The sequence below is a fragment of the Dipodomys merriami genome, unplaced genomic scaffold, assembly GCF_024711535.1.
Source record: "Dipodomys merriami isolate MVZ:Mamm:240054 unplaced genomic scaffold, mDipMer1.0.p SCAF_213, whole genome shotgun sequence".
NCBI lineage: Eukaryota > Metazoa > Chordata > Mammalia > Rodentia > Heteromyidae > Dipodomys > Dipodomys merriami.
Genome location: NW_027203527.1, coordinates 941,782 through 954,421, shown reverse-complemented (window position 1 = coordinate 954,421; position 12,640 = coordinate 941,782). Strand labels below are relative to the sequence as shown.

At 40.8% G+C, this 12,640-nt stretch overlaps 1 protein-coding gene across 1 annotated transcript in view; it reads left to right on the top strand.

Moving 5' to 3' along the window:
• Positions 1–12,640, top strand: part of LOC138834381 (ras GTPase-activating-like protein IQGAP2) — a 257,374-nt gene that overhangs the window by 33,904 nt on the left and 210,830 nt on the right. The window contains exon 2 of the mRNA XM_070033008.1: positions 6,631–6,730. Within this exon, the coding sequence (XP_069889109.1) occupies positions 6,631–6,730 (100 nt within the window). The remainder of the gene's footprint in view (positions 1–6,630; positions 6,731–12,640) is intronic.

Below are 12,640 nucleotides of genomic sequence, written 5' to 3'. Positions count from 1 at the left end.
GGAAGAGATCTTGAACTTGGGAAACAGTTTCAGACCCCAGTCCTGCCCTTTAATGAACTGTCTTCACATTTTTGGAGTAACCTAAGCATACATTACTTGACCTCACTTAAGTTTGTTTTCCATCTGAGAAGTGGAGGACCCAGTTCTTTGAGAACTGAATATGTAAAATGCTGGCACTTACAGAGGGCTCACTGAAGGTTAATTCCTTCAGTCTGCTCTTTTTATTCATCCATTAAAGTAATAAGATGTGTGGACTGTGAAATATAAACAAGGAGGAAAAGCAACCGAAGAGGTTGGTTTGTTCCCTTGTACTTATGCTTGAGACATTTATGATTTTTTTTCCTTTCTCCTAAGAGTCAAGGAAAAATTAGGCCAACACTATTCTGTTATCATTTTACTGTAGCTTGCAGCTGTATAGATGTCTCAAATATTCTCTACTATTTTACTACCTGGGATGGTTTTAGAGATAATAGGGTAAGGTGTTAACAATGATTTTCTGTTCTTTGATCACAATACCAGCTAAGTCTATTTAACAGTTATAAAATAGCACCATTCCCTGGGGGCAATAACATGTAGGTAATCTGTTGACTCTTTGTTCATTTTTTATGAGACGAGTTAGAATCATTTTAGGACTGGTTCTAACTGTTTTGGGACATTTAGCACTGCCCATTGTAAGCATATAAAGTTCATACCCCAGTATAGATAAGCTGAGTTTCTTCCCTTCCCCTCCCTTTTAAGAAATGGGTACTAGTGCTTGAACTCAGGGCCTGGATACCTTCCCCTAGCTTTTTCCCTCAAGGCTAGCACTCTACTACTTGAGTCACAGCTCCACGTCTGGCTTATTGGTGTCTCATAAACTTTCCTGCTTGGGCTATCTTTGAACTGTGATCCTCATGTATTAGCCGCCTGAGTAGCTAGGATTGCAAGGGTGAGCTATCAGCACCTAGTTTTTTCTCTTCTTTAAAAAATACTAGCAGCTGGGCTGGGAAGGTGGCTCAGTGGTAGAGCACTTGCCTTGAATGCCTGAGGCCCTGGGTTCGATTCCTCAGCACCACATAACCAAAAAGAAAAAAAGCCGGAAGTGGCACTGTAGCTCAAGTGGTAGAGCGCTAGCCTTGAGCTGAAGAGCTGAGGGACAGTGCCCAGGTCCAGAGTTCAGGCCCCACGACCGGACCCCCCCCCAAAAAAAAATACTAGCAGCTTATCCAGAACAAAGATTTTAAAATTTCCATCTATTATTTAGAGTTAAAGCTTCAAAATTGGCCTTGGAAACTCAACCCCCTTCTTCCCCAGTGAGATCTGTGTGGGGTGGGCAGATCTGTGTGTGCTGTGTGCAGTGGGCAGATGGAATTTTCCCTGGGCTTTCTCCTAGCAAGAAATGGTTCCTAAACCATTTCTTGAGAACTATAATTGTCTAAGAAATCCCAAATCTAGGAATCATTGCCTTTAATTCTTTCCCAATCTGAACAGATTCCCCCTTTCTTCATGCCAGGCTGTATACTGGGCCATCTCTGCATATAGGTGGGTCCTTGCATGACTATGGCCTGCGTTGTTTCTAGATTATGAGAAAGAAGTTGGACATTTGTGTCCAACTTTGCACAGTGGAAACCATGAATTTTCCTTTTGTTGGTGAGAATTAGAAGTAACATTCAATCAGGCACTAGTGATTTCTGCCTTATAATCCTAGCTATTCAGGAGGCTGAGGCCTGAGGATTACAGCTCAAAGCCAGCCAGGGCAGGAAAGTTCAAATAACCAGCCAGAAGTAGCAGTGTGCTCAGGTGGTAGAGAACTAATCTTGAGCAGAAAAAGCCATCCAAGAGTGTGAGGTCCTGAGTTAAAGCCCCAGTACTGGCATAAAAAAATATAAACAAAAAAGTGAAGTTCTGTTCTGAAATGGAGTTATGAGTTTTACCAGCCAAGCTTGGCACAAACAAACAACACCCAAGTGCTCAAGTATGATGTCCACATTCCTGGGAAAAAACTGGGCGCCTTGTGTATGAAAATAGGCTCTAAGAGTCCTCTTTGCTCTGTTGATCTTAGCACCGTGACATTCTGAAAACTCTTTTGGAGAAAAGAATCAATTATTTCCATAATGCCTTAGCTATTTCTACATTATCCTGAAGAGCTATGACCAAGGAGCTTCTTAGTTATTCTGGGCCCCAGTGACCTCATTGGAATGAGGTGAGGGTTGTAAACATATAGAATTCCTGTTGGTTACCAACCTCATCTCCTCACCTGGGAAATTTTCCTAATGCTGATCTTGAAGATTGATGGCAGTTCTTATTAAAATAGGTGATCATACCCCCTGAGATGGTGTATTCAGTTAACATCTTTGGAAAGTTCTTAGTATTGTGTGATGGGGAGAAATTCAAGGAATCATTTAGAGGGAAGGACTTAAGTGAAGTTCACCTCCCACGGTACCTAGAAAAGATGGCTGTGTTCTATCAGGGCACATTTGGTAGGACCAGACTTGGAAGAATACAGCATCTCTGCCTCCACACAAGGTTGAGTTCATGATTTGGCTGACTTTGAACCTTGGTAGGAGTGATGGGAATGGATGGAACAGGAGGCCATGTACTCAGTATCTCTTTCACAGCTGGTTGACAACTTTTCCTACTGCTCCAGAGTGCCTGTGAATATATATCAGGTTGATAACAACTCAGCCTTAGGCTTGCGTATTTTTCAAAAGAAGGTTCAATGTAGGGAACAACAGTTTAGTCCCTCTTAAAGCTCAAGTAGCTGTGAAATACTTCAAGAGACTGGTATGAAGCCAGAATGTAGCACAGGTCAAGTTTACTGAGAGTATTTGCTTTCTTGAAATCTTTTGCTTTAGGTTCTCTCACTTTTCCATTCCTCTACCCCTGGCCATAGTTGTTGGTTTGGTTTTTGTGTGCCAGTCCTGGGGCTTGAACTCAGGGCCTAGGCACTGTCCCTGAGCATTCGTGTTCAAAGCTAGGGTTCTCCTACTTTGAGTCACAGCTCCATTTCTGGCTTTTTGGTAGTTAATTGGAGATAAGAGTCTTATGGTCCTGCATGCCTGGGCTGGCTTTGAGCCTGGATCCTCAGATCTCAGCCTCCTGAGTAGCTAGGATTACAACCGTGAACCACCAGCACCTGGCTCTGGCCTGAATTTTAGTGCCTTAGAGTCATTTCTCTTCCTTCTTGGTGCCTTCTGTGTGGTATACATTGCGCTTTCCCTCACTATTCTTTAAGCTTTAAGAGTGGAGACATATCTGTCTAGAAATTCTCTTCCCAGCCAGAGAGTTTCCAACTCTGAAGATGGTACAGTATGCAACTGTGGTGAATTACATACCTGAGGATATTTAGGATTCCTTGTAGAAATTTTGAGTCACACAGAATAACAATATGTTCTTAAAATACTAAATTGTGGGTGGATTTCTCTGAATCCTTGATTCCTATCGTATTCCTAATCTCCTTTTCCTTAAAAGGTAAACATATTAACACCATCTTAGAAAACCAGATCTCCCAGCCCTATTTGTGTAGCTATGACCAAAATTTCAACGTTAAGGAGAGAGATTCATTTTGGTTTATGTTTTCATAGAGTTCGCTCTCTGATTGCCTAACCTGTATTCTTGGGTCAGACATTTTGGCATTAGGAATGGGGAATAGATTCTTTACCTCAGAGTGGACAGGAAATGGAGCAAGGAAGGAACCAAGGACCCTCCTGCCTTCCCCAGCTAGATCCTTAATGTTGGAAGTCTCCTGAAGTTTCCAGAACAACCCAAAATAGTACCACCAGCTAGGGCCAAGTGTTTAGCACATGAGCCTGTGGGGGACATTACATATTTAAACCGTAACACTGACTTTGGTGACTCTTGCCAGCATTCCCTCTAGTTTTTCCCCCAATCTAAGCATCTTGTAATGATGCCAAATTTCAATTGTTTAATACAATAAAAACTCCAGGAGGGATCTTGTGAGTCATACTTTTCACTTTGTGTCCAGCCTCTAGAACTGGTTGCACCAGGCAGACACTCAAATGTTTGTGAACAAATGCATGTATTTGAACACAAAAGCTGTGGTGGCTTTGGCATCTGTGGGGGGAGGGGAGTAAGGTAAGCAGATAAGCAGTAGGGAACATTAATGGTGGCCAGGGCCATTTCTTATTGAAAGAGGGAGATTTGGGAACTTGCCCGTAGGGGGAGGAGGGAGATTAAAACAAATATTAGAGAAAGAAACTTTAGGCAAAACCATGGAAAATTGAGCTGTTTCAAAATAAAGAATTCTAAAGCCACTTGAATGACCCATTCCTTGGGTATGGTTGTGACAGTGTTGGTTTGGTGACTGGTACAACCATAGGCTGTGGTGCTGAAAGATCCTTCTTCCAGCCCAGTCTTTGCCACTTATTCAGAAAATAACCATGGGTACCGCCTATTTCCCTTAGCTGACCTCAGTTCCTTCATTTGTGAGAAAGAGTTAATGCCTGTCACTCTGTGATTATGAGTAAACATATGGAAAAGTGCTTTGTAGGCAGTAAAGGCATGTCTCCAACGATTTATTAGCTCCATGATGTCTCTTTAAATGATAGGGCTATTACCTATGTCAATTACTGTTATCAGAAGTCACTATTAAGTAATGTTGAGTTATGCAGAAAGTTTTTGCAATCAGCCTCAGAGGAATAGCAGGGTCTACCTTTGAAGGCTTTCTCTAACTCAGAACCTTGGCTTCCACTTTGAAAATGTAAAGTGGAGAATCCTGGAAGAAGGGTGAGGCAGAAGGCTGTTGTGGGAAGGGCAGTGGGCCAGATATGGGGATGACGGGAAGAAAGATACTAATCCTGTTAATATAAAAAGTGTTTGTTGTGTTTGCTAACTTGTTCCTGGTGCTTTGACTCACAGCTGGTACATTGAACTTAGTTGAGTGATATTTGTGGATATAATCATACTTGCTCCACTAATGATCATACCTTCGTTTAATTCAGTGGAAACAGGCAAATGAGTGAGGACACTTTTATTTCTTTCCTGACATTATTTGCTTACAAAATATTTCAGTAGAACATACAGCCTTTGTATGGGCATATGCTGAATGCCCTGACAAAAGTGTCTTCTGAGTCTACTGTTAACATGTACAAAAAGGCAGGGGAGAGGTCATTTTGAGCTGGAATGATTTAGGAAGGAAGAGCCTTGGGTTGAGCCTGAAAGATGGAATTTTATAGGCTATGGCCAATATGTTGTGACTATATTTTTTTAAACAGTGTGTGTCATCAGACTAAAGGAAGCTAATCTTAGGGAAGGACCACAAAGGTGTAATATCTATGTGCCTCTAATTATATAAAATAATATTTTTTGGACAAATTTAGCTAGGTAGGCTGATATTAGAGCCTGGACCCAGGCAGTGGAGGAACATTGCTTGAGTGCTTTTATGAAATATGAGAGCTCTTTGCATGTTTTTCCCCCTTGCTTGCTCCTGGCACTCTACCACTTGAACCACACCTTCAGTTGGATGTATTTTTTTAAAGATGACTTTGACCAATACAAATCTTTGTGGTCCCCAGTGGGTATCATTGATCTGGAATGAGATGCCTGTTTGAAGGAATGGAGCCACATAGGAAAATCTAATATAGCAGAAAGGGGAACGGGGAAAACGGATAGGACAAGGTATAGAGACTCCTGCTTCTTGGACTCTGCTGTTACCATAAACCAGCTTTTGCTGACCTCCCCCACCATACCTCTCCACCCCTTCCTCCTGACCTCCCCCACTTCTCTTCTTTTTCCTTTTCTTCTTCATCCACAAATAAAAAGGACTGTGGGCTTAAAAACTTGACTCACTCTCTGTCTCCATTGCTTTTGTCTTTTGAATATCTGATGTCCAGAAAAGCTAATAAATATGTAAGGAGAAGTTTTAGAGATCTCAAATGGCATAAAAGGGTATTGTTTCCCTCCAAGGATCAGAAAAAAGACACATACTTGTAGATTCTTTGTTCAATCTCAGAGATTCTGGGATGCCATACAGTAAGGCCACTGGACACATTGTACAGTACTGAGGCTGTTGTTAGATGTGTCTATAATTGGTTTGAGACTGTCCAACTCCTATGGCCTTCTCTCCATGAAGCCTGATCAGTTTTCTTAGTCTGTTATTTAGTAAATTTTAATCCTTCGGTCTTGCTTTTCTTGTTAGAAATGTCATCATATATATATATATATATATATATATATATATATATAGCTTTATTTTAATAAAAAATTAAAAGGCAAAGTTATGTCTGTATGGTGCTTTATTACTCTTGTTTCTGAATGTTGTATGTTGAACTATATGAGCTTTTTAAAAATGTCTTTAAGTAGTTGTACAAAGGAGTTACCATTTAACAAAGCAGGGTATGAGTATAATGCATCTTGCTGAATGTCACCCCTTTCAGCCTTCTCACCCATCCTTCCTCTGCCCACTACCACACTCACTCTTCTTAATTTTGTAGGATATACATTGAATTCTTCGCTGTATTCTTCACCTCTTTCTTCTTTATTTATTCTCTGTTCTGACTCTTAACTCTCTTTCTCTTTGAGTCTTACCTATGCTTGAGCTGCATGTCCACTTGAGTTTTCTCTACTTGATTGTCTCAAGTGTTTATTTGATGGAGACTACCCTTGTAATGCATTGTTACCTTCTATTTCTAGCGATTGTGGATGATGAAAGACTCTCTGCAGAGGAGATGGATGAGAGGCGGCGGCAGAACATTGCTTATGAATATTTGTGCCATCTGGAGGAAGCCAAGAGGTAAGATCCTATTTACTTTGTTTGCTCACCTTCTCTTGGTAATAGTCTTTGTGGGAGGGATGTGGGATTTGATGACCAGAAAACATCTGAATGGGCTAGATGTTCTAAAAAATTGTTAAGAGTGAATGGCCAGAGAGAAACATTTGCCTGTCTTCAGTGAATTAGACTTATTCTCACCTTCCATGGAAGGTCAGTGGGCTAGGAGTGATACTTCACTGGGAAAATTACTGGTTATTTCCAATTTTATATCTCCCTGGCTTGGATATGGGAACTTGACGTAAATCAAGTTCCTTTCCCCAGGAGTCCCTCCAGGTCTTTTACTCACCCTCATCCCAATGATGATAAATGCCTGGTAGGACAATAGCATATGGGACTGAAGTCCATCGGTCACTTATGGGTACTAAGAGTATGTTTATGACAGCAATCTCTCTTTTAAACATGTGTTTGTGTGGCCATTTAGGATAGCTTGTCTTTAAAATCACATTGACTCTTTCTAGACTCTTCAGGTTAGGTAGGTATTGAGTTCTTCGAAGAGAAAGTGAAGATAAAGAGTCCTAAGTACAAATACTTTATCAGTGGGATCAAGAGAACTTTGTTCTTTGCTGAGTGACTACTATATTGTCCATATATCAAGAGTTACAGTGTTATTTAGTGGTTTGTGTGAGAAAACACTACATATGATTATCATCTATATCATTCCATGGCACATGAGACTTCTCAGCCATTTGATTTGTATGGAAAATAAACACTGAAATGGCCAATGGTGTTAATTTTCTCTGGCCACTGAAAAATGGCTCTCTACAGAAGTAAAATAATGAGAATATTAAGCAGTGTTTTGTAGACCACTAATCAGTGACACATGCCTGAGTTTGGCATCAGAATTGCTTTACGGGGAATTTCTTGGTGTTGCTTAACATTTTAACACTCAACTTTCCTTAAGCTTTAATGCCCAAGTTTTAAAGGTTGTTTAACATGTCTGTGTGGTCTACACTTAAGTTGAAGGAAACTAAAAATTCCCTTCAGGGTAAGAGTATAGAAAACATGCTTGTAGTATAATTAAAAGTAGGTAACGAGAGTGGATGCTGGTGGCTGATGTAATCCTAGCTCCTTAGGAGACTGAGATCTGAGAATCGTGGTTCAGAGCCAGCTTGGGCAGGAAAGCCTGTGAAACTCTTATCTCCACTAAACTATCAAAAAAAGCCAGAAGTGGAGTTGTGGCTCAAGTGGCAGAGCGCTCATCTAGGCTCAGAGATAATGCCCCATCATGGAGTTTAAGCCCAGGACCAGCATCTTCCCCTCCCCTCTTTACCCATGTCCCCCCACCACAAAAAAAAGATGGTGCATTCAATGAAAAACGTCTTGAGAATTAGTGGAAGCAGCTTGCCTTTTCTTGCTGACATTCTTTGCATCCTTGGCTTTTGCCTTCTGTCACTTAGGGAGACCAGATGAGTGAGTGGGCATTGGTAGATCTGATTTCCTACCATTTATGCTTTACCATTTATGCCTTATGACCTTGAATAGGTCATTTAACCTGCATGGAAATTATTTTGTCCCTTAGAATATGGCATGATAAGATGAGACCACTGCCTGCTCTATTTCGTTCATGTTTTTATTCTTATTCCTAAAAATCAGTGGAAGAAGGCGGACATCTATAAACTTTAGTCCAGTCAGGTGTGTGATGAGGACATAAGCAATGGTTTCCCTCGCCTATCAAAAGTGGAACAAAATGTAGTCTGGAAGCTGGTCATCCTTTCTAGTATTGAATTTTGTTTTAGGAAGTCACCACTACGATGATCATAAGTTCTTTGAAGAGAATTTCCTTAGGAGTAGTTACTTGGAAAAAAAAAGATTATAGAAATATAGAGTTCTTCCTATCAGATGGCTTTTTATGGATTTGTAAAAGAAGAATAGATGTTAATACTGAAGAAAGCTGCTTTTGAATATGTAAAACTTATGTTACTACTACTAGATATATGGTATTGTTTGAGTTAAGGAAGATATTTCACCTCCAAACCATAGCACAATGAAAATGAAAAATGTCTGTTTTAGGACCAAAAAAGAAAACCATTATTTATCAAGGCTCTTTACTGTACAATTGGAAGGCTTCAGATCATGCCAAGGAGAACTAATCGTGACTGTGTTGAACTAATATCCCATGACTGTGTGACAAATTACTCTAAAATTGGCAATTTAAATCAACAAGACATTTATTTCAGAATTTTTAAGGGTGAGGAGTCTGGGCCGGGCATGACCTTACTAGGTCGTTGGATTCCCGGTTTCTTGAAAGGTTGCATTGATCTCAAGATTTGTGTGGGCACAGCCACTTCAAGCTCATTCAGTGCTGTTGGCAAGATTCAGTGGCTGATAAGCATTTAGAGTGAGCACCATAAATCCAGCTGCTACTGGATTGTCTTCCCCCAGTTGCTTGCCACTTGTTTCTCCCCATAGGGCAGTGACCATGTGGCAGCCAGCTTCTATCAGTGAGCAGCTGAGAGGGCAAGATGGAAACCTTTTGTGACCTGTTCTCAGAAGTGATGACCTTGCTTTTTGTTGCATCATGTTGATTAGAAGCAAGTGCCTAAATCTAGGCCATGCTCAAGGGAGGGGATTACACAAGGGTTGAGTTCTACAACTGAGGGTTCATTCCATTTTGAAACAGGACCAGAATGGGCATATTGGTGGGAGTGTAGAGGGGGGTCTTTGTTCTTACTGTTAGGAGACCCAACCAGGAATTAGATGATCAGACAGATGTCTTGGACTGAATGGTAACTGTATTAAGGCAATCTATGTGTTGATTCCTTTTTTAGTTGAGAGGGTTTTTTTTGTTTTTGTTTCTTTTTGTGAGGTGGTATATGTGTATATGTCTTTGTGAGTGGGGGAGGGGGTTATCAGGGATACTCTTAACTCCAGTGAACTACCAGAAAGCCAGATGTGGATCTGTGGCTCAAGTAGCCACAGATACTTAGCCTTGTATGACAAAGCTAAAGGATAAACCCAGGCCCTGAGTTCATGCCCCAGTACTGGTAGACACACACACACACACACACACACTTGTAGCTGATGCGAAACATCCTACTGATTTGAAAAATTAGTACTACTGAGTAGATTTCGTATTAATGTATGCAAAATATATTTGAGCAATAAAAAGGAGTGCATTTTAAGATATTCTGATTTTGAGCTTTGGGGGAACAACTGTACAAAAACATTTAAGAGAGTTCTTTTTGGGAAAACTTGGGTTGAGGAACTAAATCCGTGGGGAACTATTGTGAAGGTCAAAGAATGGGAGAGGAGCTCTTGGCAAGCAGTAGAGAGTTTGCAAACTGCAGTTAAGCAAGGAATTATGAATGGGACCACTATTGTCCAACTCAAGGAAAGTTCCTGTAACATTATATTCCTTTTTTTTAAGCAAAGAGAAAATGCATACAAATCTTTTGCTGTGCTTTTTCTGTCTGAAGTTTGAAAATAAACAGAGCAAAAACCCTTCCCTAGGTGCTAGGCTTGTTTAGAAATATTATCTTTAAAGAGCTCTTTATGTGAGCCACACTGTTCTCTGTATGGGTAAGTCTGAGACAGTTTTGTATGTGCCCTGGAAAGAAAACAAAACATGGGTGTGATTGCTTTTGTGTCTGTGTTTATAACTCAGATACCAAAAGGACACCTCCTTGATTAAATCAAGTCTGTAGCTCAGGCCTAATCTAATAGTAAGCTAGTGAATTGGGTTTGAAAGAAGAAATGCTTTTAGTGTTTAAGCAAGTGAAAAACCCTAAGCAGCATGGGTTTTGCTTAACATTGAATAGTTGTGATTGCTTTAAAAATACCATATATATGTTTGTTTGTATGTATGTATGTATGTATATATCTTATGACTGGGAAATACATAACAGAATCAGCTGGGCTTCCTGTTCATGCTTGGACTTTACTGTCCATATTTCTAAGGATATTCTCTGCAGATGTACTCCTAAGTGATGTTTACAAACACTTGGAATTTAGAGGAAAATACCTATCTTGGTACTCAACCCATTAAAGAGCTGTTATTGCTCTATATAAACTATTAATCGAAATTGTAAGGAATTTTTGTAATCCTGGTTACATAGGAGGCTGAGATCTGAAGGTTGTGGTTTGAAGTCAGCCTGGGTAGACAAGTCTGAGAAACTCTTAGCCTCCAGTTAACCAATAGACCCTGGAAGAAGAGGTGTGGCTCAAGTGATAGAGTGTCAGCCTTGAACAGAAAAAGCCAATGGACAGTGCCCAGGCCCTGAATTCATAAACATGCAAATACTAATGAATTGTTTTACAGTTCTAGGGCTTGAACTCAGGGCCTGGATGCTGTCCCTGATTTTTTTCCCCCAAGGCTAGTGTTCTACCACTTGAGCCACAGTTCCCTTAGGGCATTTTTTTTTTTTTTTTTGGTGCTTTATTGGAGTTAAGAATCTCACAGATTTTCCTACCCAAGCTTAGCTTTGAAGCACAGTCCTGGGATCTTAGCCTCCTGAGTAAACCAGGATTACAGGTGTGAGTCCTGAGTAAACTAGGATTACAGGTGTGAGCCACAGCACCCAGCTAGTAATCAAATTTTAAGGAACTTCTTCATTGTATTTTCAAATCATAAACCACTTTTATGTTTCCATGGTAACTGCATTTCTCCCCCATCCTCCCTTGTTTTCTCTCTGGCTGTGGCCTCACCTCTGCTGTCCAAGAGGATGAAGTGTGGGGTTGCTCCATGCAGCTCTGGTGGAGCAAGAGGTATATACGAACTAGGCATAGGAACCCCTCTCTGGCCTATTTCTTAGGTGAGGAAAGGACTGTTTATGTCTGTATTCCAGCCACAGGCTAGTATGGCCCCACTCTGCCAGAAGAAAGGGTTTATCTAGGGTAGCATACCAGTGGATGATACCAGTGGGGTGTCTGTGCCTTATGAAGAGATAGCAGCCAGTACTGCCTACCAGTGTGTGGGACTTGTAGCTAGGGCATCAAAGGAGACATAGAAGAAACGAACTGGTTGTTGATGGTGCTATTGTAGAAGAGACAGTTATTAAGGCTCTGAAGGAAGAAGCTGTAGAATTTGACCTGGGACCAGATCTGGGCAACAGAGGACACTAGGGGATTAGCGACTTCATTTCTTTTCTGAGTTGAGCCTGGACTTAGAACACATCTTTAGGAATATTTGTTTGTTTTTGTTTTCATGTAATATATATTTTAGCCTTGCCTTTGTGTTACACAGGTGCTAATCAGGTATGTTCTGGTAGATATAGATGTAATTTCTCAGAGTAATGATATTTTTAAAAATACCAATGCTTGCCGGGCACTGGTGACTCACACCTGTTAATCCTAGCTACTCAGGAGGCTGAGATCTGAGAATCCAGGTTCAAAGCCAGCCCCTGGCAGGAAAGGCTGTGAGACTCTTTATCTTCAGTAAACCACCTGAAAACTGGAAGTGGCACTGTGGCTCAAGTGGTAGAGTGCTTGCCTTGAGCTGAAGAGCTGAGGGAAAGCACCCAGGCCCAGAGTTCAAGCCCCACACCTGACCAAATAAAATAAAATAAAATAAAAAATACAAATGCTTCGTATTTAACATCTCAGGACAAAGACAAGTTGAGCAACTGATATTTGATCCCAAAGTTTTTGTTTGTTTCTCAGGCTCTTTAGTGTTGGAGGCCTGGGAGAGGTTTGAAATTTTCCATGGTCTCAAATGTATGTTCACAAGAGTGTCACGTGAGTGTGTGCTTACTAGGCACGAAGCCCACAGCACTCTATGGCTATGATGTTAGTGCATCCCTATTTCATAGCTGGAGCCACCCAGTCCTGGAAGAGCTTCTATAACTTGTCAACGTCACAGCCAACCAGCCACAGAAACAGTTTTACAACCTAGGTCTGAATTATGTCAAAGACATATGTGCTACAGACTGAAAA